Below are 27,039 nucleotides of genomic sequence, written 5' to 3'. Positions count from 1 at the left end.
TATCAAATGCCTTTCAGTTCATGCCAGTTGGTGGGGGGATTCCAGGTAACATCTGCACCAAGCTCACTAGACAAGTTTGAGTTTGAACACACCACTGTTGTCTCTACTATTTGGTTGATGTGACAGGACTGCTCAGTGGCCCAGGGTTTGGACAGGATAACCTACTTCCTTTTTTATATGAACATGGCTGAGATTTTGCAAGCCTTCCCAAGCACCGCTCATCTCAGAAAGTCCTGCAACTGGGAGCAGTTCCATTTCAACCAGCAGGCAGCCTTAGTTATTGCCTGGCACTCTAGGGAAGGGAAGCTGGCAGTTATGGGGAGTGCGTTTGCCCCAGACTGTCCTCTGGCAACCCTCTTCCTCCAGTAGCTCCCAACAAAGACATTTAATCCCTTTCTTCCACTACCCTGAGACCTACTTGGCCGGGCTTTGAGAGGACAGAGACTGGAGTATAATCTGACCTAAAACACCTACCATTGAACAACCACGAGAGCGCTTGCGCTCCACTGTGGGGCACCGCGTGGGGTGGGTAGGCAGACACCGCCAGGGCAGCGCTCCTAGTCCGTGAGGCGCGCTCTCGGGGCTAAGGTTCTTAAATCCCCCACTTCCTTAGCCCTGTCACGTCCTGAGGCGTGGGCGCGCGCTGAGCCCGCGGGAGCCCGCCCCCGGCAGAGGCCGCTTGAGGGAGCGCGCACGCTCCGCCTCTTCCCGCCTCCCGGGTGCGCGTCCCGCCCCCTTGAGCTGGGATACGTCGAGCGCTCAACATCCGAGGACTTTGGCCCCGAGTAACCCTTCTCGCGTGACCTTTACCCTTTATCCCGCACCTCCCTTGGCCGGCCGGGAGAGTGCGCGGCGGTTGGGTGCCAGCTCCCCTGCGCCCCACATCCCTCCCTACACCCCGTTCTCCTCCCTCCTAGCCGCTCCGCGACTCCTAGTCATGGCGGTTTTCAGCAAGTCCATCCCTCATAACTGCTACGAGATCGGCCACACTTGGCAGCCTTCCTGCGGGGTCTCCTTCCTGCAGATCACCGGGGGCGCCCTGGAGGAGTCCCTGAAGATCTATGCCCCTCTGTACTTGGTGAGACCCCTTCAGCCTCTCCCCCAGGTTGTTTTGTTTGGAGGGTGGGCTGGGCGGTGCTGTTGGGGTTCCCGAGGGGCCCTGGGGGACGGTTTTATGTCGGTTTCTCACTTTGAAGGGTCGGAGTGTTTTGGGGGGAAGGGATCCCAAATCCTACATGGAGAAAGGGGGAGGGGAATTAGAGGTTTGACGTGTCCTCCAATTTCCTGTTGCTGGAAAGAGGATGGGCTCCCAACTTTAGAATTAAGTTCAGGACACTTAAAAATGTGAATTCAGGGACCTGCTTTATTTTTCCTCTCCCCTGTCTTGTGATGGAGAGGCGTTTGTAGGTCAGCGAGGCGATGAGAATGGCTTGCAACCTTTCCTCGTCTAATTCTTCCTCTTTTTTTTTTAAGGGCCAATTTGACAGTAAGACCCTGTGGTCTCAGATCTGGTCGCAGTTTTGGATGACAGTGTTGTGGCTTGAGGGCTTTGCAAATGTTTTGCACGTTCACGAAATCGACTCCAGTTAGAGATTTTGCTGGTGATTTAAAGGGTAGTTCCAGTCTTTGAATCAATGAAAGTGTTTAGGAGGTCAGACTGCAGGTTCTTTTATGTGTAGGATAATTTAAGTTGGGTGTTTTTAACAGAATATTTGAAACTATATGCAACACTGAAACTATTAAAGAAGCTTTTTCTTAAATGTTCTCACGTTTTCTTACAGTTACCTTGTCCTTTGTATTAAACCCTTATTGTTTGGCTACTGAAATTCATTTATCTTTTTTTTGCCTTATGTAATCTGTGTCCAAAGAACGCGGAGATCATATTCTTGTATATTTCTTAAAAGTTTCATTCAGTGTTCAATGGATGGTAATTGATTCTTTTCATTGAAGTGATAAGTTGGATTTACACCCTAATATGCCTGAAAGTGTGTCATGGCCATATCTAGTACTACATGAAAAGTCTGATAATTTATTACATAGAGAATAGTCTGAGTATTTATTATATAGATAACACAGTAGAACATGGTGACCTGAGATTACAGGCGACAGTTTCATTTTTATCATGTAGACCAGTGCTGTGATGTGTGTTAGGAATCACCTGGGAATCGTTAAAATGAGGGTTCTGATTCAGTAGGGCTGGGTAGAGCCTGAGATTTTGCATTTCTAACAAGCTCCCAGGTAATGTTAATGCTTCTAGTAAAGGCTGATCATAAATTTGATATTGGAGGTGGAAATGGCTGGCCTAATTTTCTATGGCAAAGACCTATGTTTATCTGCTTTTCGACATGAATTTGGCCAGTCTATGGCCCAGTTTTATTACTTTTTTTTAATAGAACATACAAACATTATGTTGTTGTTGATGTAGTCAGCTATACAAAAGGAATGTTCCCACCCTCAGGGGGTTATGATCTGGATGGGGAGAGAGTTTATGCTATGTAATTTCTCCCTTTGAAAATCCATAGCACTTACGCTGTGCTTCTTTTCATTCATTCATTGAACAAGTGCCTGATATTTGCCATATATACAGTTTAGTGGGGGACCTGTACAGGTAATTAGACATTTTAATGGGTATGTTAAGTGGTAGGGGATGTTCAGGAGAGCACAGGAACAAAGGTTCTCCTATTCCAGCAAGGCTTGGTGGGGGTGGGGGTGGGCTCAGGAAAAGCTTAGAGTTTGTATTTTACTATTGTATCTCCAACTAGATTAATGCTTCTTTTTTAATTTTATTTTGACAATTTTTAAGTTTACAATTCAGTGACAATAATTATATTCGCAACATTGTGCAACCATCACCACTATGTAGTTCCACAGCTTTTTCCTGTTCCCAAACAGAAGCTCTGTACTCATTGAGGAATCACACCCCTTTCTCCCTTCCTGCCATCTTCCCGTAACCTCTATCCTACTTCTGTCTCTGTGAATTTGCCTAGTCTAGATATTTCATATAAGTCGATTCATATAATATTTGTCCTCTTGTGTTTGGCTTATTTCACATAATAGAATGTTTTCAGGGTTCATCCATATCATAGCATGTAGCAGAACTTCATTTCTTTGTGTGGCTAAGTGATATTCCATTGCATGTATATACCACATTTTGTTTATCAGCTTACCCATTAATGGACATTTGGGTTGTTTTCAACTTTTGGCTACTGTAGATAATGCTGCTATGACCATTTGTGTACAAGTATCTATTTGAGCCCCTGCTTTCAGTTCTTTTGGGAATATACCTAGGAGTGGAATTGCTGGGCCACATGGAGCAGTTCTACTCTGCACACGTCGTGGGGTTGCCACTAGTCAAAATCCGCTCAGTGGCAACTAACAACAGCAACAACATGGTAATTCTGTATTTAACTTTTTGAGAAATCACTAAACAGTTTTCTACAGTGGATATAACAGTTTACATTCCCACCAGCAATGCCTGAGGGGTCTAGGTTCTCCACATCCTGGTCAACACTTGTTATTTTCTGTTGTTTTGATAATAGCCATTCCTGTGCCAGTGAAGTGGTATCTCATTGTGGTTTTGATTTACATCTCCGTAACAGTTTTGGGTTTTTAACAGTTCTAGGGGAAACCCTGGTGGCATAGTGGTTAAGTGCTACAGCTGCAAACCAACGGGTCGGCAGTTCAAATTCCACCAGGCGCTCCTTGCAAACTCTATGCGGCAGTTCTGCTCTGTCCTTTTGGGCCGCTATGAGTCGGAATCGACTCGATAGCACTGGGTTTGGTTTGGTTTTTAACAGTCCTACGAGGAAACCCTTGTGGGATAGTGGTTAAGAGTTTGGCTGCTAACCAAAAGGTCGGCAGTTCAAATCCACCAGATGCTCCTTGGAAACCCTATGGGGCAATTCTCTTCTGTCCTATAGGGTTGCTATGGGTCAGAATTGACTCGATGGCAGTGGGTTTGGGTTTTTTTTTTTTTAACGATTGTGGGGAAGGCACAGAACTGGGTGGCATTTATTTTTGCTGTGCATCAGGTTGCCATGAGTTGGTGGCCAGCTTGATGACAGCTAGCAATGACTAATGATGTTGAATATATTTTTTTACATGCTTATTGACCATCTGTATATCCTTTTTGGAGAAACGTCTGTTTAAGTCCTTCGTCTGTTTTTTAGTTGAATATTTTGCCTTTATATATTGACTTGTACGAGTTCTTTATAACCAAATCCGTTGCCATCAAGTCAATTCCGACTCATAGCAACCGTATAGTTCTTTATATATTCTGGATATTAAACCGTTATCAGATATATTTTTTCAAATATTTTTACCCATTCTGTAGGTTGTCTTTTCACTTTTTTAAATAATCCTTTGATGCACAAAACTTAATTTTGATGAAGTCCAACTTATCTAGGGCAGGTTCCTTGGAAGAAGTACCATTTGATTTGGACCTTAAATATAGGAATGGATAGACATTGATTCCTGTAGTAGATATTTATGGGACACCTATTCTTAATAGAAGGAGCCCTGGTGGTTCAGTGGTTAAAGCGCTCACCTGCTAGCCAAAAGGTTGGGATTTGAACCCACCAGTCACTCCATGGGAGAAAGATGTGGCAGTCTGCCTCTGTAAAGATTTACAGCCTTGGAAACCCTATGGGACGGTTCTACTCTGTCCTGTATAAAGTTACTGTGAGTCAGGATCAACTGGATGGCAATGGGTTTGGTTTTGGATTCTTAATAAAGAGGAGGGAGAGTAGTGTGAACCAAGGTAGAAATCTAAATTTTGTAAGAGAAGCAGTATGTGTATCAGTTGGCTAAAACAGGGAATTATGAATGATAGCTCCTATTCATTGAGCACTTATGTGCTTAGTCCTTAACATATTCTGTTTTATTTAATCCTTACACAACTTTGTCTATCGTTCTCATTTCATACATAAGAAAATTGAAGGTTGGAGAGATTAAGAGATTTACAAGACTCAGATCGAGTAAGGGAAAGAGACAGGATTCAGTTCTAGGTCTTTTTGACTCAGAGTCAGACTGAACACCAGGTTAAAGGAGCCATTGTTTTTTTTTTTTGAGCAAAAGGGTTATAACTACAAAATAGTGCTTTCAGATGATGACTCTAATAGGACTGGGTTGACTGGATTGGAGAGACTGTTTAGGAGTTGATGTGGTAGATTCACCCAGTGGTAGAAAAGAGTCAGAGCTCCTAGGGAATCCCTGCTCTCCAACTTAATACCAGTGTGATCTTGGGAGATTTACGTCACCTCTTTGAACCATAGTCTTTTTAGATTATATGGTAATATTAGATTATACAGGGTTAGTTCCATCACCTCTAGGCTCTGAATAAACATTTAAGCAAGAGTTGGAATTCCTAGGAATAAAAAACAATTTATGGACAGTCTTCAGTTGCCAAAGGCTTGAAAACCTCTGACTGAAGAAATCAATTCAGTGATATGGATTGAGTTTTTTTAAGGCAGTGGTTTAGCAGGTTTCCTAGAGAAAATGAGAGAAACCAAACACGAGACTTTTCAGAGTTTGTGGTAATGGGCAGTTGTTTTTGTTTTTTTATTAAAAACAAACAAACCAAAAGCCAAAAACAAAACAAAAAAACAAACCACTGCGATCATTAAAGATGCAAAAGTGCTGGAAATATCTGCCTGGATTGTGTGACCTTTAGAGATCATGGAATTGTTTATTTGTGCACTAATCCCCCTTTGCTTTTTGCCTGAGGCCTAGTTTAGGGGGTGGAATTGAGGGGCTCACTTTATTTAATGGTTGTGCATGATATGTTTTTATCCCTTTGGAGATAAAACAAGTCATTTGATCATTTTTTTTTCCTTTTAAATGAGTAATTAAATGATGGATTTTCCTGTTATTAACATAAAACATTTTGAGTTTACTGAGTTTGTTTTTTATGGCTTTTTGTTGTTATTTGCTCTCTGCTGAGTACAAAGTTCAACTTTCAGCACATTGTTTGGAGTTGAAGGTTGAGGGTTTACTGTTTCACTAAATACTTCCTCAACTCATTTTTTTTCTGTAGCAACTCACTCTCTGCATGTAACTGGCCAAATCTGGTTTACTGTTTTTTGCTTCTTTAGTTATCATAGGTCAGGAATAAAAATAATAAATATTGGAATTTTGCATCTAAATGATTATGATCCATTATTGTTCACATTCCTGGGTCAACGTATCCTCACGAAAATAGATATATGGCTGAGTAAGAAAAATTTAAAAAGCTTTCAGATCATCAGTAAGTATCTTTCAATGGCAGCGTTTTTTTCCTTTCCATGTATACTGGAAAATTCTCTTAAAATCAGAAGGAATGGTCCTCTATCTGGGGAAATTCATCCTCTTCAATAAAACGTGTTTTGATGGAGAGAGACCCACCTGTGGGAGTGAGGGACCAAATCCATACTGGTAATCCATGTGGTGACACGTTTCCTATCAGATTGCCTTCAGCGTCAACTCTAGTTGATTTCAGTATAATACAGATTAGTTATAATCAGACTTTTTTTTTTATTAACTTTTATTGAGCTTCAAGTGAACGTTTACAAATCAAGTCAAACTGTCCCATATAAGTTTATATACACCTTACTCCGTACTCCCATTGCTCTCCCCCTAATGAGTCAGCCCTTCCAGTCTCTCCTTTCGTGACATTTTTGCCAGCTTCTAACTCTCTCTATCCTCCCATCCCCCCTCCAGACAGGAGATGCCAACACAGTCTCAAGTGTCCACCTGATACAAGTAGCTCACTCTTCATCAGCATCTCTCTCCTACTCACTGTCCAGTCCCTTTCATGTCTGATGAGTTGTCTTCGGGAATGGTTCCTGTCCTGGGCCAACAGAAGGTTTGGGGACTGTGACCGCCGGGATTCCTCTAGTCTCAGACCATTAAGTATGGTGTTTTTGTGAGAATTTGGGGTCTGCATCCCACTGATCTCCTGCTCCCTCAGGGGTTCTCAGTTGTGCTCCCTGTCAGGGCAGTCATCGGTTGTGGCCGGGCACCAACTAGTTCTTCTGGTCTCAGGATGATGTAGGTCTCTGGTTCATGTGGCCCTTTCTGTCTTATAATCAGACTTTTTATTTATTATTTAGGAAATTATATTTGTCATAAACCTTTTTTGGCCATTCGATGATAAATATTGATGGAACTGTGTACACTAATAAACTGTGAGATAGGATAATTAGATTTAGTGATATCTGAATGGTTAAATGCTCAGCTGCTAACCGAAAGGTTGGCAGTTCGAACCGACCATATTCTGGAGGGAGAAAGATGTGGCAGTCTGCTTCCGTAAAGATCAAAAACAAAACACCAAACCTGTTGCTGTTGAGTTGAGTTGATTCCAACTCATAATGACCCTATAGGACAGAATAGAACTGCCCCATAGGGTTTCCAAGGAGTGGCTGGTGGATTCAAACTGCTGGCCTTTTGGGTAGCAGCCAAGCTCTTAACCACTGCACCACCAGGGCTATGTGCTATGGTGGGGAATAACAAAATGAATAAGACATACTTCTCACATTGAGAATTTATAGTCCAGGAGTGGAGATTAGCTATGTATGGATCCTGTTATACAAATTCATTGAGATAAATACCTTAAGGGAGGTATAAATATAGTGCTTTCATGACATGCATCAGGATTTCATTTCTCTTTATGGCTGAGTAATAGTCTGTTGTATTTTTACAGTACATTGTGTTCATCCATGGTAGACATTTAGGTTGTTCCCAACTTTTGGCTGTTGTGAGAAGTAGTACAGTGAACCTTGGTGTACAGGTTTCTGTTTGTGTCCCCATTTTCACTTCTTTTCAGTATATACCTAAGATTGGCATTGCTGGGTAATGTGATAGTTCCATGTTCAACCTTTTGAGGAACTGCCAAACTGTTTTCCACAGCGGCTGTACCATTTTGCATTCCCACCAGCAGTGGATAAGGATCCAGTTTCCCCATATCCTCTCTAACACCTCTTTTTCTGTTTTTTAATTATTGCCATTCTCATGAGGGTGATGTGATATTTCATGTGGTTTTGATTTGTATGTCCCTAATTATTTCCCTGAAGGAGCCCTGGTGATGCAGTGGTTAAAGAGCTTGGCTGCTAACCAGAAGGTCAGTGGTTTGAACTCACCAGACGCTCCTTGGGAGAAAGATGTGGCAGCCTGCTTCCATAATGATTACAGCCTCAGAAACCCTGTGGGGCAGTTCTAGTCTGCCCTGTAGGGTCACTGTGAGTTGGAATTGACACAACAGTGGTGGGGTTTTTAAATTATTTCCCTGTAGGCCGGAGCAAATGATTTGTGCTTAACTGCTAACCTAAAGGTCGGCAGTTCAAACCCACTCAGCAGCATTGTGGAAGAAAGGTCTGGCAGTCTTCCTCTGTAAAGATTACGGCCAAGAAAACCCTGTGGAGCAGTTCTACTATGTGAAACGTGGGGTTCCCATGAGTTGGCCCGTTTTTTGATTGGGTTGTTTGTCTTTTAGTTGTTGAGTTGTAGAAGTTTTTAATATATTTTGGATAGTAGACCCTTATCAGATATATGTTTCCTGAAAATTTTCTCCCAATCTGTAAATGGTCTCTTGAGCAAAGTTCTTAACATTTGTGAACTTCAGTGTCCTCATTTCTAAGAGGGTGATAACGTGTTTATCTCATGTTCTTCAAAATGTAAGTCAGCTCCTGTTATTCCTCTGCTTGGGGCTCTGGTAGCTTTCCATCTCAATAAAATATGAACCTCTGCCATCACTTGCAGAACCCTGTGTGATCTAGCTTCTTTGATTACATCTCACACCATTTTTTCTCTCACTCATTTATGTCCAGCTAGATTTAATTTAAACAAAAAACAAACAAAAAAACCTTGATGGTGTAGTAGTTAAGTGCTATGGCTGCTAACCTAAAGGCCAGCAGTTCAAATCCACCAGGAGCTCCTTGGAAGCTCAGTGGGGCAGTTCTGTTCTGTCCTGTAGGGTCCCCAAGAGTTGGAATAGACTCAACAGCAACAGGGTTGGTTTTTTTTTTTTTTTTTTTAATTACCCAATTTATTTTATATCTTTGAATCTAAGTTTTATGTTATTTGGGACAGAGGGCTCTTGATTTCTGGGAAATACTGTAAATTGGACAACAATCATTGTTTTGCTTGCTTTTAATTAATTGTAATGTTTCTTCTCTTACAGTTCCTTTTAATTTACATTGGAATGTAAATGACTGCTGTAAATAATGTAGTTGGATTGTTTTATGTTTTGCTTTTATCTCACCACATATTTTTTTCTGTTGTTGTTGGGTTATTGCTAATGATATAATTGTGGAAATTAGTATTAGGTTAGGTAATTGTCTTAGATCCCTATGTCTAACCTAATGTTTCTTAATGTTATTAAAATGTCTATGACATTTTCACAATTTTACATGTTGCTTCTCAAATGCTTTATAGGTGTTTTGTATATCTCCGTTTTCTTTTTGAGAAGATAGCCCCCATCCCCCATTCAAATAGTTTTTAGCCATCTTGAATATATGAAGTTTTAGAGATGTGGTTGAAGTAGTTGGATTTTTATAATATTTACTTTAGTAATTTAGCTTTATATATTTATTTAGAAATCATATTACATATATTACTGTTTTCTACTCTTAACATTTTATAAAATTTTGTTTTCTTCATTCTAAGTTAAAAGATAGCATTTTTTGTCTCTATGTTGATGCTGATGATGTACTGACGGTATTACCACAGGGGCAAGTCCTAGCCATTTGCATAACTTTAGGAGCTTTGGTTTTTATTTGTCTAGTAGGTGCAAGTTAGTGATCTCCTGCAAAGGAATTATTTTAAAGTGATTCTTATTGGAACTTATTTCTTAGGACTTCCAATGTGTTGCAATTTTGAGGTTAGACTCCCAGGAATCTATATTACATTTCTTGATATTGCTTTTTTTTTTAGAACTGTTATCTTCAGATACCTTATCTAACTATCCAAAACTGATTGAAATTATTATTTTGTGATTCAAATAAAGTATTAAGAGAATTTCTGAGGAATGAATTTAAGTTAATTCCTTCTTTTTATGAGTAATGACTTTGAATAAAAAATTTCTGCTTCATATTTGGTCATAAACAATAAATATGTAAGTAATTGTTTTATTGATGATGACCAGACACCCTGAAATGAAAGCTTGGAGCATGAACTTATGTTCCTTAAATCTATTTGTGTAATCTTTGGAAGTGATCAACAGTGTGACAAAATCTTTGTAATAAACTACTACTGTGCTAGTTGATAATTAGGGAATGGAAGTTAATTGAAGTGACTGCTTAACAAATAGCTAAATTAAATTTGTAAACTCTTTCCAAAATATATTGGTAAAATTTCTCGTGTTACTTTGTATAGTATAAAAAAACCAAACCAAACCCTTTGCCGTCGAATTGTTTCTGATTTACAACGACTCTGTAGGACAGAGTAGAACTGCCCCATGGGGTTTTCAAGGAGCAGTTGGTGAATTTGAACTGCTGACCTTTTGGTTAACAGTCAGGCTCTTAACCACTGTGCCACCAGCGTTCCTTGTATAGTGTAGTGAATGTGAAATATTTTTACATCCCCCAGGACTGTACTGAGGATATAGTAATACGTAATACTGGTTGATGCTTTAATGATTAAGGACCTTACAATAGTCTAGCTACATTATTCTTTAATGATCATAATGTAGTGCTGTAGAAGAGATTTGTCTGAATATCTATTGACCCCATGTCAAACTTTTAAGTTGCTTTTTTGATTGATCACTAATCTTAGTGTCCTTTCTCCTAATTGATCTTCTCTAAAAGGGAGTGTGATTTGTGTACGTTTTTCTTTCATTTTTAATATGAGATTGATCTGTTTGATTTTGGGATACTAGGAGCATAGTTAAGTGTTTGTTGAGTGAGCCTCCCTCAACAAAGTATAAACAGTAGCAAGAGTGCTAGGTTAAGTATCACCAGATTTGGGCAGGATGCTGAATTTAAAATGGTTTTCAACTTGTTACTATCTATTTTGTATACGTGGTCTTTTGACTAATCACAGTTGTCAGATTGTTTTGGTTTCTTGAGTTCAACTACTAAACAATTGGGGTTTGGATTGCAGTTGGTCCAGTTTGGGAGTTTCCTTGAAAAATTCTGTATTAACAGAGATGGATAAAGTCTTGTTCTGATCATTCTTGATTTTTAAACCTTGAAGAAATAGACATGGGACCATTTTTTCCAGACCTTCATATCAGAAACTCCCAAGTACAGGAGACATTGACTTAATTAGGACCAGCATGAATTTTGGAGTGTGTTTGTGCATAGTTCCATTTAGAGCACATGGAGTGTTATTGTAACTGTATTTACCCAGAATCTTCATTTCCACTTTCACCCTCTCAGCCCTCATTTCACTCATCAAATATTACAGATTGCTTATAGTGTGTCAGAAATACGGGGGTAGGGGGAGCGGGGGCTAAAGCGGGAGGAACAATATGGCCATGGAAGTTACAGTTAAAGGGGAAGATAAGCTTAAAAGAAATATTTATACAAAAAATTATCTCAATGGTGGTAATTGCTTTTAAGGAGAACTACAGGGTATTACCAAGTGTATTATAAGAGAAATCAATCTAGTGTGGAGGGTTTGGAAAGACTTTCCCAAGGAAATGACATTGTGATTATATAAATATATATCAAGTGAATATGTATTAGGCTTAACATTTATGGCACAGAAATTTTCTTTTAGTGTGAGGAAATTGAGAGAACTAAGCAATTCATAGAGAGATTATTTGACACTTTCTTAAATCTAAGACCCTGGCTAAGAATTTGATTTCTTTCCCTTTGAATTTGTCATTTACCTAAACTTGAAGCCAAATCAGTAAAAAACATTGTTTCAGTCCATACAAATACCTTGATTAACAAATTTTTCTGAGATCAAAACTCCCTTCTAATAAAATCTATATTTTAAATTATAGTAGTCAGGAATTTTCAGGTACAAATGTTATAAAAACTTTTTTGAACAACTTCAATTTGTCTTTATGTATTTAAAGGTAAATCAGTATTGCTTTTACACCAAACTGTGAAGTCTTACAAGTTAAGCATCTAAATTCTTAACTTTCCTTTTTTGTGTTCTTTTATCTTTTTTCCCATGGTAGTACTGTGAAACTCTTTTCTGGTTCAGGACAATGTTACCTCTGTCAAAAAATAGTAAGGGATTTTGTATCTACCAACTAGTTAATGGTCTAATTATTAGATTTCACAATGAGTGAGTTTTAGCAAATGTGTGAGTTGAAGTTTTTTTTTTTTTTTTTTGAAGTATGTTTTAAGCCTTTGGGAACAGTTTTGTTTTCTGTTGATGGAATTTTATGTATCAGCAAATAGTGAGGCAGTTTTTTTTGCTAGTCTGGGTAGTCCTCTGCCTTAGTTATCAAGTGTTGCTTAACAGAAATACCACAGGTGGTGGATGGCTTTAACAAACAGAAATTTTATTCCCTCACAGTCTAGGAGGCTAGAAGTCCAAATTCAGGTTATCAGTTCCAGGGGAAGCCTTTCTCTGTCTGTCAGCTCTGGGGGAAGGTCCTTATCATTAATCTTCCTTTGGTCTAGGAGTTTCTCAGCGCAGAGACTCCGGGTCCAAAACGCACGCTCTGCTCCCAGCTCTTCCTTCTTGGTGGTATGAGGCCCCTCTCTTCCCTGCTTGCTTTGCTCTAATTGAGATTGACTCAAGATGCAATGTAATCCTATAGATTGAGTCCTGCCTCGTTAACATAACTGCCTCTAATCCTGTCTTATTAACATTATAGAGGTTTAGGATTTACAACACATGGGATAATCATATCAGATGGCAAAATGATGGACAGCCACACAGTACTGGGAATCATGGCCTAACCAAGTTGACACACATTTTGGGGGGGCACAATGCAGTCCATAACATTCTCTCATATCTCTGATTTCGTCTCTTATTTAAGTTGCCCTTTCTTCTCTGGTTTGAAGAACTCTTAATTTGCTTTAGTCCTGTTTTAAAAATGTTAATTCATTGCACCCAGTATTCTTATTGGAGAGGCTGGAATGTATGTTCATACCTTGTATTTTTTGTCTGAACAAAGTTCTATAAGAAGTGTATTGTTAGAATTTTTTTTCACTAACGTATTTCATATTAGAGCATAAGTATGCGTAAGTATAGAGAAGATGGCAGAATATGAAAGAGTTTTGATTTAAGGTTGTAGAATTGTATGGTGAGTTACATCAGTAGAAGTTGAAGTGATAGGTATGTGTTTTCAAGACTGCTCCTACAATACCAAAAATATTGATAGTACTCACTTTGGAACATGGATATAATAGTACTTAGGGCTCAATCTGAGTCTTGTTCTTGATCATATTTTATCTCAGTTTTATATCTTAAGTACATTTTTAGGTTTATCTTTATAAAACCCATCTCCACTTCCGTACAAATTTGAAAAGCGGCCGCTTTATTGAGAGTAAGGATGTTATAGGTCAGGTATGTAAGATTTAATGGTCATCACTAAAGCTTGATTTTCATTGTAGGCGAGCTTTTTTACAGTAAGTACGTAGCTAAGGAAAATGGTTGAAGATGTTTGTATCTTTCCATGTATATTATTAACAGTTGCCCTACTTTTTTTTTTTTTAGTTTGTTTTTGATAAGCTGGTTGTCTGTACCTGATGAGGCAGCATGGTGTAGTGCATTGGGTTCAAGTTACAAGATCTGGGTTTGTGTTTTGCTCTGTAATTTAAAGTTTAACTGTTAGTTTCCTCATTTATAAATAGATAATAGTCCTGCTGTAACTACTTCATGGCTTCTTGTGGGAATCGTATGAGATAGTGCTTATGAAAAAACTGTATAAGAATATATGTAAGTATTGGTCTATGGTACTTGGTTTCTTGTCATTGTTTTAGATACTTAAATTTGGCTTTTATAGTTTATAATTTTAACCTTAAATAAAAATATTGGAAACAATTCAAATGCAATGTAAGTTTATTCATGGCACCAAAGTAATTCTATCGTCTTGATTATGCTAAATATTTTTTAAGAATGTCTTTTTTTTTTAACAAGAGTTTTGAAATTCATTAGAGAAACAATCCAAAATTTCTTCTGACATAGATGAATGTCTTGTTTTAGTTCTGCTCATTGAAGTTCTGTTTTTGTTTTACACCTGTGGTGCTACAAGAATATGGTTTAGTTTTGATTCTCATGAAGACCACTTAACCTCTCTGAATAATGCTGTACAGCTCTTACCTGACCATTTTACAATCAGATTGTAGTGAACACATCTAATATGTACTGATCCCTTGATAAGAGAAGAGTAGGGGAGGACTTGAGGCTGAGTTCTTTGTAGTTATTTTAATTGCCATTTCTTTTTCAAACATCTTGATTACCAGAGGTAAATCTCTTTTAAACATTCAAGAAAACAAAGCTGCACACCACACACACAAAAGAAGGAGGAGTGGAACAGGGAGTTAATGTGGAGAATGAAGGAAACATTTTAAAAGTTCCTACTATGTGCTCATTATTTGGCTAAATACTTTATATTTGTCATCTCATTTATTTAAAAAAGTACTGAGATATTGGAGGACGAAGGAAAAGTGAGTAAAGTTAACTACACAGCTGGTTGGTTGCACTTTCTTTTATTGGAATTTGTTGTTGTTACCATAAATAATAAACCAAACCCATTGCCATCGAATAGCAACCCTATAGGACAGAGTAGAACTACCCCGTGGGGTTTCCAAGGAGCAGCTGGTGGATTTGAACTGCTGACCTTTTGGTTAGCGGCCGAACTCTTAACCACTGTGCCGCCATGGCTCCCACCCCTCCCCTCTCTCGTAACCATCAAAGATTTTTTTTTTTCTGTGTGTAAACCTTTTCTTGGGTTTTTATAATAGTGGTCTCATACAATATTTGACCTTTTGTGATTGACTTATTTCACTCAGCATAATGCCCTCCAGAGGCATCCATGTTGTGAGGTTTTTCGTGGGTTCATCATTGTTCTTTATCATTGCATAGTATTACATTGTGTGTATGTACCATAATTTGTTTATTCATTAATCTGTTGATGGGCACCTAGGCTGTTCCCATTTTTTGCTATCGTGAGCAATGCTGCAGTGAACATGGTTGTGCATATGTCTATTTGTGTGATGGCTGTTATATCTCTAGGATATATTCCTGTGAGTGGGATTGCTGGATCATATGGCATTTCTGTTTTCTTGCTTTTCAGAGAGGTGCCATATTGTTTATCATATTGGTTGTACCATTTTACGTTCCCACCAGCAGTGCATAAGAGTTCCGGTCTCCCTGCAGCCTCTCCAAAATTTGTTATTTTCTTTTTGATTAGTGCGAGTAATGTTGGGGTAAGATGATATCTCATCGTAGTTTTGATTTACATTCCTCTAATGGCTAATGAGCGGCAATGGGTTTTAATGGCTAATGAGGAGCCCTGGTAGCACAGTGGTTAAGAGGTGCGGTTGCTAGCCAGAAGATCTGCAGTTCAGATGCACCAGCCGCTCCTTGGAAACTGTATAGGACAGTCCTACTCTGTTTTGTAGGATCGCTATGAGTTGAAACTGACTCGACGACACCTAACAGCAACAGTGTTGTACCTGTTTTTTCCTTCATGATCTTTATCGTTTTAGGTTTTATATTTAGGTCTTTGATCTGTTTTGAGTTAGTTTTTGTGTATGGTGTGAGGTATAGGTCCTGTTTCATTTTTTTACATATGGACGTACAGTTTGGCCAGCACCATTTGTTCAGAAGACCATCTTTTCTCTCCATTTAATGGACTTTGGTCCTCTGTCCAAGATCACCTGACTGTAGGTGGATGAATTTACGTCTGGGCTCTTGACGCTGTTCCATTGGCTTATGTGTCTGTTGTTGTACCGGTACCAGGCTGTTTTAATTACTGTGGCTGTATAGCAGGTTCTGAGACTAGGTAATGAGAGGCCTCCTACTTTGTTCTTTTTCTTCACTAATGCTTTGCTTATCTGGGGCCTCTTTCCTTTCCACATAAAGTTGGTGATTAGCTTTTCCAACTTGTTAAAGAATGCAGTTGGTATTTGGATCGGGATTGCATTATACCTATAGATCGCTTTGGGTAGAATTGACACTTTCACAATGTCGAGTCTTCCTATCCATGAGCATGGTGTGTTTTTCCACTTACGTTGATGTCTTGCAGTAGTGTTTTTCAGCTTTGTTTGCATAGGTCTTTTACGTCCCTGGTTAGTTTTATTCCTAAGTATCTTATCTTTTTAGGGGCTGTTATAAATGGTATTGTTTCCCTGATTTCCTTTTCAAAGTTCTCTTTGTTCGTGTTTAGGAATCCAACTGGTTTTTATGTGTTGATCTTTTATCCTGCTACTCTGATGAATCTTTCTATTAGTTCCAGTAGTTTTCTAATGGACTCTTTGGGGTTCTCTATGTATAGAATCATGTCTGCGAATAGGGGTAGTTATCCTGCTTTCTTTTCAATTTTGATGCCCTTTGTTTCTTTTTCTTGCGTTATTGTTCTAGCTAAGACTTCCAGCACAATGTTAAATGAGTGGTGATAAAGGGCATCCTTGTCTTGTTCCCATTCTCAGAGGGAACGCTTTCAGCCTCTTTCCGTTGAGAATGATATTGGCTGGTTTTGTATAGAAGCCCTTTATCATGTTGTAGAATTTCCCTTCTATTCCTATTTTATTGAGAGCTTTTTTTTTTATTTTCTTTTTTTATCAGGAATGGGTATTGGACTTTATTGAATGCCTTTTCTGCGTCGATTGAGATGATCATGTGATTCTTTTGTTTTATTTATGTTGTGGATTGCGTTGATTGATTTTCTAATGCTGAATCATCCTGGCATACCTGGTATAAACCCTACTTGGTTGTGGTGTATTATTGTTTTTTTTTAAGATGATGCTGAATTCTATCGGGTGGAATTTTTGCGTCTATATTCATGGGAGATATTGGTCTGTAATTTTCTTTTCTCGTGATGTCATTGCCTGGCTTTGGCATTAGGGTTAGTTCCTAGCATTTTTATCTTCAATTAATATTTAGTCATAGGAACAAGGTCTTCCATTTACTAAATCCTATTTCCGTAGAGATGAAAACAGCAGAGATGAAACAGGAAGAAATAAAACCTTTATTCAAGCTTATATGTTATTTCTTTTTCTTTATAGAATGGTAACCTTTTCCTGCACTACTTTTCTGTTTCTTTTCCCGAACATACTCAGGTATCATTTCCCAAATAAATGAACATAAATATAATAAAGAAAACTGTAGGAAAAAAAATAGACTGTTAAAAGTCTAGTTTGTCATAAATCGAATATGTCGTTAGTTGGGCACTACTTACTTATACAGATTCCTGACTATTCAATTGGGTTATTTTTTTTTTCTTATCTTAGTTGTAGTTTTCCTATATTTGTGTGTTTTTTTCTTTTAGGGTGGATAACCCTAACTCCTTTAGGGGCTAATAAGCTGGAAGTAGTAATTTATTTCATTTCTTCTCATTTAGAATATATTAGGTGATGGTTAAGAGCGTGGACTCTGGAGCTACTTGACTGAGTTCAGATGCGGCCCTGCTACTTATTAGCTGTGTGACCTTGGGCAACTTAATCTCTCTGGGCCCATGTTTGTTCATCTCTGAAATGGGGATAATAATCGTGCCCTTCTCATAGATTGTCATGAAGATAAGTGAATTAACATATGTATGGTGTTTACAACAGGGCTTGGTATATAGTAAGTGCTATGTAAAAAAAAAAAAATGTTTGTTAAATAGAATTTCTGGTAATAAAATATTAAAAAAAATTATAAATTTGCTATTGTTTTCTTTTAAGCAGTTGTCCTCAGTTAGGTGTGATTTTGCATTCTCGGAGGCATTTGACAATGTCTGAAGATAATTTTTGGTTGTCTCATCTTGGGGAATGCTCCTGGCATTTAGTTAGTAGTGGCCAGGGATGCCGTGTAAGCACTGTGCAGTGCACAGCTCCCCATAACAATGAATTTTGTGGTCCAAAATGTCAGTAGTGCTCAGGTTGAGGGACCCACCAAACTGTTGATCTCTCCTAATCAATTTATAATCGATTCTGTTTCCCTCTATTCTGATACCAGCTGCCCATGCAGAACTTCATCTTCTGACTCTAACCACCTGGAGCTAGGTAAGACCTCACAGGTTAAAGGGCACAGTCTTCCAGACTGCCAGGTCTGCCCAAGACCTCAGACATCAGCTGTAAGCTTGGGAATCTCCACAGCACCCTTATTTCTGACCAGCTGGCTATAAATTTGGGGTTTTCTTCTACTCCCTCAGAATAGCAGCTGTAAGCTTGTGAGTCCCCAGGCCCCTTCACCTCTAACCTGCTGGCTCTCACTACTCCCTTGGGTTTGATAATTTGCTAGAACCCCTCACAGAACTCAGGAAAACACTATACTTATAATTAAAGTTTTATTATAGCAAAGAGGATACAAATGATGAGACACATAGGGCAAGGTGTAGAGAGTTCCCAACTTGGTGCTTTCATGTCCCCCAAAAAGATGTGGTACCCTCCCACATGTATCAATGTCTTTCATCAACCAGGAAGCCCATGGAGCTTCTGTGATTGAATCATTTCTGCCCCCAACTGTACCCCATTCACCCAGGTTGGGCAGATATCACTTGGTGGTCCCTCTGACCTGGACAGTCCCTACTCAAGAGGTACTTCCTTAGCATAAATCCCTCAGTCTGGAAGACTTATTACTCAAAACCCATTGCCATCAAGTTGATCCCGCGTGTCTGTAGACACCTTAATCACTGGGGAAGTCCGAAGGTTTTAGAGTTTATCACTCAGGAACCAAGGACAAAAACCACATTCTCTACCTAAAGTTAATTTGAACCCCATAGTACTACATTTTGTTTATCCATTTGTCTTAGGCTGGATTCTGTAGAGAAGCAAAACCAATACAGTGTATAAATATATATATAGAGAGATTTATATCAAGGAAATGGCTCACTTGGTTGTCGAAGCTGGGAAGTCCTAAGTCCATGGGTCAGGCTGGAGGTTTCATGTAGCTGCAGGGGTTGGTGAATCCAAGATTGGAAGTTCAGACAGCAGGCCTTTGGCTCACAGGCTATGGAGGACAAGAAATCCCAAGATTGGCAGGTAGACATCAGGTAAGCTGGTAGCTCAAGCCCCAAGGACCGGAGGTCAGATGAACAGGAGCAAGCTGCAGGATACAGCGCAAGCAAAAGCCAGGGAGCCTTGTCAGAAAGTTCACCTGTATTGGATGCAGGCCAAACCCCCAAGGAATATATAATACCAGATTTTCAACTGATCGGTGGCTCACAACAGATCTCATCAGGGAGGCGGTCACGTTAACTCAGATCTCATTATGGAGGTGATTACATCATTTCCAAGCTGCCAGACTACATCATAACTGCCAAACCACTGAGGATCATGGCTCAGCCAACTTGACACACAACCTTAACCATCATACCATTCATCTGCTGACAGATATTTAGGTTGTTTCCACCTTTTACTATTGTCAGTAGTCCTGCAGTGAACATTGGTATATATTTTATCTCTTCGAGTCCCTGCTTTCATATCTCTTGAGTATATACTTAGAAATTGAATTGCTGGGTCATATGGCAATTCTATGTTTAACTTTTTGAAGAAACACCAAACTGTTATCCATAGTAGGTGCACCATTTTACATTCCCACAAGGGTTCCAATTTCTCTACATCCTTGCCAACACTTATTTTTCATTTTTTTTCTGGTAATAGTCATCTTAGTGGGTATGAGGTGGTATCTCAGTGTAGTGTTAATTTGCATTACCCAAATGACTGTGAGGTTGGTGCATCTTTTCATCTGTTTTTTGACCAGTTGTGTATCTTCAGAGAAATGTCCAAGTTCTTTGTCCCTTTTTTAATTGGGCTGTTTGTTTCTTGTTGTTCAGCTGTGGAAATTATATATTCAGGATATTAAACCCTAATTCAGCTATATGTTTCCCCAGTATTTTCTCTCCCACGCTGTAGGTTGTCTTTTCATTTTCTTTCCTTTTTTGGTCAGCAGGATTTTATGCAGCATTGTCATTTTTTAAAAATTATTTATTTTGTTATTGTTTAGAATATACACCCTTTTCACTTTCTTGGTTAACTCCTTTGATGTGCAAAGTTTTTTCACTTTGATGAAGTCCAGTTTATTTTTTCTTTTGATTGTGCTTCGGGTGCCATATCTAAGAATCCATTATCAAAAACAAGGTCTTGAAGATTTACCCCTGTGGTTTTTTTTCTAAAAGTTTTATGGTTTTAACTCTTATTTTGGGCCATTGATCCATTTTGAGTTAATTTTTAAATATGGTGTGAAGTGCTCATTCTTTTGCATGTGGAGATCCAGTTGTTTCAAATAGGGACAGTTTTATTTCTTTCTTTCCAGTCTTCTAGCACTATGTTGGATAAAAGTGACGAGACTTTATTTACTTTTTTTTAATCTTTGAGGGAAAGTATTCAGTCTTTCACCATTAAGTATGATGTTAACTATAGGTTTTTTGTAGATGCTCTTCATCAAGTTGAGGAAGTTCCCTTCTATTCCTATTTTTCTGAGAGATTTTGTCATGAATGGGTGTTAAGTTTTGTCAGATGCTTTTCCTGCATTGATTGGTGTGATTATGTGGTTTTATTTCTTTAGCCTGTTAATATGAGACATTGGTAGTTCAGTTTTAGAGTTCTTGCCTTCCATGTGGGAAACCCAAGTTCGACTCCCAGCCAGTGCATCTCCTGCATAGCCGTCACTCATCTGTCAGTGGAGGCTTGTGTATTGCTGTGATGCTGAACAGATGTAGTAGAATTTCCATACTAAGATGTACCAGGAAGAAAAGCCTGGCAAGCTACTTCTCAAGATCAGCCAATGAAAACCCTATAGATCACAATAGTCCGATCTGCAACCGATCATGGGGATGGTGCAGGATTAGGCAGCGCTCTATCTGTTGTGCATGGGTTCACCATGAGTTGAGGCTGACTCAGTGGCAGCTAACAGTAAGCCCGTTATATGGTGGATTACATTACTTGATTTTGTAATGTTGAATAAGTCTTGCATTTCTGGAATGTTACCCCACTTGATCATGTTGTACATATAGCCATTTTTAAATATTGCTGAATTTTATTTGGTATTTTTTTCTTTTTTAATTACACTTTAAGTGAAAGTTTACAGTTCAAGTTAGTTTCTCATACACAAATTTATACATACGTTGTGTGACCCTAGTTACTTTCCCTATAATGTGACAGAACATTCCTCCTTTCCATCCTGGATTTCCTGTGTCCATTCAACTAGCTCCTGTCTCTTTCTGCCTTCTCGTCTTGCCTCTGGACAGGAGCTGCCCATTTAGTCTCATGTATCTACTTGAGGTAAGAAAGCACACTCCTCACAAGTATCAATTTATATTTTATAGTCTGATGTTTGTCTGAAGAGTTGGCTTTGGGAATGGTTTTAGTTTTGGGCTAACAGAGAGTCTGGGGGCTATGTCTTCTGGGGTTCCTCCAGTCTCAGTCAGACCATTAAGTCTGGTCTTTTTACTAGAATTTAAATTCTGTACCCCACTTTTCTCCTGAGCTGTCAGGGGCTCTCTGTTGTGATTTTTGCTAATACTTTGTTAAGGATTTTTTATGTCTGTATTTATTCATGAGGGAAACCTTGGTGTTGTAGTGGTTAAGAGCTATGGCTGCTAACCAAAAGGTCAGCAGTTCAGATCCACCAGGCACTCCTTGGAAACTCTATGGGAGCAGTCCTACTCTGTCCTATAGGGTCGCTATGAGTCGGAATCGACTCAACAGCAGTGGGTTTGGTTTTTGGGTTTATATTCATGAGGGATGTTGGTCTGTAGTTTTCTTTTTTTGTACGGTCTTTCTCTGGTTTTGGTAGCAGAGTAATACTAGCTTAATAAAATGAATTGGGATGTTCCCTGCTCTTTGTTTTTCTGTAGGAGATTTTATTTAGTTAGTAATAATTCTCTCTTTAATGTTTAGTAGAAGTCTCTTCTACTATAGTAGAACCATCTTGGCCTGGAGGTTTCTTTTGTTGAGATTTTCAGAATTATGAATTCAATGTAAATATGTATGTGATTTGATTATAGTAGAAGCATCTCGTGAGCAGAGATTTTTTTTCTTTGTGCTCTTTAATGCATATGAAAATGGTAGACATATATGTTGCAAGTGTGTTTTGGATGAAACACTGCCTAGGTTAGTGCAAATTTGTCTTTATGGGAAAAATAACTCAGAGTGGTGATGTAGGAAGTTCAGAGGGTGAACTACTGTGAACAACTCTTTGTAAATTTGATTGAAGCAGGGCATTTAAGTGAAATGTGGTCAGAATGGAGATCTGTATAGTGAAAGTAGAGGGAAACAGGCTAAAAAAGTGAATGTCTGAGGATGCCAAGTCACAGAGAATGGAATGGAATTGAGAGCCCAAGTTGAGTGGCTGGCCTTATAAACCAGGGACTACTTTTTCTTTTGAGCGGGAGAAAAGGATATGTGTAGACCTTCACCTTAAGATGAAAAGGAGAGAAGATGAGAGGGGTCTTTTCGTAATTTTAGAGAGAACCCTTTTGGTAGAAAGATAGGCATATAAAACAACTTTCAAGGGAAATGGATAAGATATGACATAGACCATGCATTCAAGATACTTGACTGTAAATTGAAAGAGTAACCTGTTTTTTTGTTCACGTTTAGGAAGGAGTGTCTGGTTTTATTGTTTTTCAGTTATGGGTTATTCTTGCTATTTTTTCAAGTGTGTTTCCCCTCACCCGCCAAATATAAGGAACAGCGAGGGATGTTTTTCTATAACTACTTGAATATATAACAGTGTACCAGGTTAGGTCTAAAATAGACATTTCATTTCAAAACCTGAAGATACTATGGGACCATAAGAACCAATGAGGTGGCTAGGATCAGGGAGAAATTGAAGGTGACACCAATGTTCTGTTCCTAAATAAATGGGTGAATGTGATGGCATTAGGAGTTACTAGGTGACACAGAAGGTTAAGTGCTTGGGTACTAACTGAAAGGTTGGTTGCTTGAATCCAGCCAAAGGAGCCTCGGAAGAAAGATCTGGTGATCTTCTGAAAGATCACTGCCCCTGAAAATCTTATGGAGTGCTGTTCTAATCTGAAACACATGGAGTCACCGTGACTAGGAACTGACTTGTGGGTTACTGGCTTGGGTTTTTTTTTTTTAGTAATGTTTTTACTTGAGGGAGGGAACTCAGAGGTAAAGCAGATTTGGGAAATACAGGTTCTACTTTGGACATGGTGATTCCTTTGGTGCCTGTAGGACATAAATGTGGTCATGTCCGATAGACATTTGGAGTGTGGTTGTAGAATTTGAGGAAGAGATTAGGAATATAATAGGAATTCCTACATTGAGATGATAGTTCATGCTATGGGAGAGAATGCGTGTGGAATGAGTAGATATCTGAGGAAGAAATACTAAAAAAAGGAGTAAGATTTAGAGATATAACGGGAAAATAAAAACAGTGCAGTGACACTGAAGCCGTAGAAACTTCTCCATCCATCCAAATTCTACCTATATGCCAAGATTCATCTTAGGAGGTTCAGGGATATCTTCCTGACATCATCACCTACCCATCTTCCTTTAATCATTCCCTTGTATATATTTATATATTTTCATACCAGTTGAAGCCTAAGAAAATTAGAATAAGCCCACAGGAGCCAAAGTACAACCTTGAGTATATCCCACCTGAATTCACAGACTGTCTCAAGAATAGATTTGACGCACTGAACACTAATGACTGAAGACCAGACGATTTGTGGGATGACATCAAGAATATCATACATGAAGAAAGCAAAAAGTCATTTTGATATGCCCAAATAGGCTGCTTGAGTGAGCTAACTAGATTATTTGCTCCTTTGGATCTCTGATGTCCTTTCACCAGATGGCTAGAACTGTTACCAGGTATGTGAGCCTAGGAGCCCATTTGCTTTTCTTATATGGATTCAGCTCAGGTGCCCAGGTAATTGGTCATCAAGTGTGCGGTATGGATCTGTCCCACAGTCTTAGAGGGGCAGGGGTGATTGGTGTAGGGACAGGTATCTGGTTGCAGCAGGGGGGGTCACACTTTGAACAAGACAGGGGGCTGACAACCATCCCGAGTGTCTGTGAGGAAAGCGTGTCCCTCTTCCCTAGAGTGCACAAGTGGGTAGGTTCTGCAGCTGGACCATGGGCACCCAGTGCTCTTGGTTGTAAGGACTGGGAGGCATCACTTATCCTTGGACCTCTGTCGCAGGTGGCTAGGTGACATGGGTGGAGCCACCAGTCCTCAGGCCCCTGATATGGATAGGTGAGGACGCTGTTTAACAGGCAAAGTGGTTTGAAACATCAAAAACCCACCCCCCACCACATAGCTGAAACAGTTGAAGTCAGATCCCAAGCATACACACCGTTGCAGTGTGCCAACAAGGGCCTGTTCTCCTGAAATGCGCCCACACAGGTCCATGCAGGGGTGAAAGATATTCAAAGTCCAGACCGTTTGTGCAGCAGGACATATCTCAGGCCCAGGAAAATCGACAGCCACTGAAGCTGGCTTGAGGGCCGGGGGCATGGTAAAATAAAAGCAAGCCCTTAGCTTTTGCCGAGATCGCTGTTCTTCTCTGGTTCCGGAGGTTGAGTAGACGGTGTAGCCCGCTGTCTCTCCTTGAGGAAACTGCTTCCTGAACACTACCGCTAGCCCCACCGCATTTGCTCCGGGGGATACTGCCCGAGGGGCTGGTTCCCAGTGAGTCAGGTCCAGCAACTTCTCATTGCTTCTGAACTGTCTCTCCCTCCCCCTGCTGCTCAGTCCGATTTCCTAACTTTGCATTTGATGTTCAGGGCTCCTAGCTTGTCATATAATCATTTCACTTGTTTTTTCGGGTCTTTGTTGTAAGAAGGATCACCGAAAGCATTGCTGATGTCTTGGCTCCGCCTCCTCAGGCAGGCTTTTAAGAAATAGAATACACTCTTTTGAAATGCCTTTTTCTGTAACTTGAAATTAAGCTTCTGTTAAAAATTGTTCTGTACTTCCTCTTACTTCCGTTTTTTCCTTTTTTGTAAAAAGTCATTAAAAAGACAGGAAGGAAAGAAAAGACCAAAATGCATGTCAGGAAAGACTCTGAAACTTGCCCTTGAATGTAGAATAGCTAAAGCGAAAGGAAGAAATGATGAAGTGAAAGAACTGAACAGAAGATTTCAAAGGCCTTCTTGGGAAGACAGAGTAAAGTATTATAATGAAATGTCCAAAGATCTGGAGTTAGAAAACCGAGAGGAAAGAACACACTTGGCATTTCTCAAGCTGAAAGAACTGAAGAAAAAATTCAAGCCTCAAGTTGCAATATTGAAGGATTCTATGGGCAAAAAATTGAACGATACAGGAAGCATCAAAAGAACATGGAAGGGATACACAGAGGCAGTGTACCAAAAAGAATTGGTCTACATTCAGCCATTTCAGGAGGTGGCGTATGATCAAGAACCAATGGCATTGAAGGAAGAAGTCCATGCTGCATTGAAGGTATTGGCAAAAAAACAAGGTTCTAGGAATTGACGAAATGCCAGTTGAGATGTTTCATCAAATGGATGCAAAAGTGGAAGCGCTAACTCATCTATGCTAAGTAATTTGGAAGACAGCTACCTGGTCAAATGACTAGAAGTGATCCATTTTTGTGCCCATTCCAAAGAGAGATGATCCAATGAAATGTGGAAATTATCAAACAATATCATTTATATCACATGCAAGTAAAATTTTGCTGAAGATAATTCAAAAATGGTTGCAGCAATACATCAACAAGGAACTGCTAGAAATTCAAGCTAGATTCAGAAGATGACATGGAATGAGGGAGGGATAGCATTGCTGATGTCAGATGGATCTTGGCTGAAAGCAGAGAATACCAGAAAGATGTATACCTGTGTTTCATTGACTGTGCAAAAGTATTTGACTGTATGGATCATTACGAATTATGGATAACATGGAGAAGAATGGGTATTCCAGAACACTGTCCTCATGAGGAACCCGTACATAGATCAAGAGGCAGTCATTCAAACAGAACAAGAGGATACTGCATGGTTTAAAATCAGGAAAGGTGTGTGTCAGGGTTGTATCCTTTCACCATACTAATTCAATCTGTATACTAAGCAAATAATCCCAGAAATGGACTACATGGAGAAGAACGTGGGATCAGGATGGGAGGAAGACCCATTAACAATGTGTGATATGCAGATGACACAGCCTTCCTTGCTGAAAGTGAAGAGGACTTGAAAAGCACTTGGTGATGAAGATCAAAGACTACAACCTTCAGTATGGATTACACCTCATCACAACCTTCAGTATGGATTACACCTCATCATAAAGAAAACAAAAATTGTCACAACTGGACCAGTAAGCAACATCATGATAAATGGAGAAAGGATTGAAGTTGTCAAGGATTTCATTTTACTTGGATCTACAATCAACTCCCATGGAAACAGCAGCCAAGAAATCAAATGACTTATTGCGATGGGCAAATCTGCTGCAAAAGATCTTTTTAAAGTGTTGAAAAGCAAAGATGTCACCTTCAGGACCAAGGTACACCTGACCCAAATCATGATAATTTTCAATCATTTCATACGCATGCGAGAGCCGGACAACGAACAAGGAAGACTAAATAATTGATGCTTTTGAATTATGGTATTGATGAAGAATATTGAATATACCATGTAGTGCCAGAAGAACAAACAAATCTCTCTTGGAAAAAGTACAGCTAGAATGCTTCTTAGAAGTGATGAAGGTGAAACTTTGTCTCATGTACTCTGGACGTGTTATTAGGAGGGACCAATCTCTGGAGAAGAACATTATGCTTGGTAAGGTAGTGGATCAGCTAAAAAGCGGAAGACCCTCAACGAGGTGGATTGACACAGTGGCTGCAACAATGGGCTCCAACATGGCAAGGATTGTAAGGATGGGCAGGATTCGACAGCACCTAAAAACAGCAACAAATAGCAGTTTCTTCTTCCTGTCATCTAGCATTTACCACCCACTGGAGTCAAGTTGATTCTGACTCATAGCAACCATATAGGACAGAGTAGAACTGCTCCATAGGGTTACCAAGGTTGT

The 27,039-nt window shown here is 39.4% G+C and overlaps 1 protein-coding gene across 5 annotated transcripts in view; it reads left to right on the top strand.

The window, feature by feature from the left end:
- Positions 1-720: 720 nt before the first annotated feature.
- The window catches only part of TMEM135 (transmembrane protein 135), a 273,707-nt gene continuing 247,388 nt past the window's right edge, over positions 721-27,039 (top strand). For all 5 annotated transcript variants that reach the window (XM_049889600.1, XM_049889599.1, XM_049889598.1 and 2 more), the window contains exon 1: positions 721-1,078. In XM_049889600.1, the coding sequence (XP_049745557.1) occupies positions 938-1,078 (141 nt within the window). In that variant the 5' untranslated portion in view covers positions 721-937. The remainder of the gene's footprint in view (positions 1,079-27,039) is intronic.

The sequence above is a fragment of the Elephas maximus genome, chromosome 7 (genome assembly GCF_024166365.1).
Source record: "Elephas maximus indicus isolate mEleMax1 chromosome 7, mEleMax1 primary haplotype, whole genome shotgun sequence".
NCBI lineage: Eukaryota > Metazoa > Chordata > Mammalia > Proboscidea > Elephantidae > Elephas > Elephas maximus.
The sequence above is the reverse complement of the archived record's forward strand: the minus strand, read 5'-3'. Positions and strand labels throughout refer to the sequence as shown.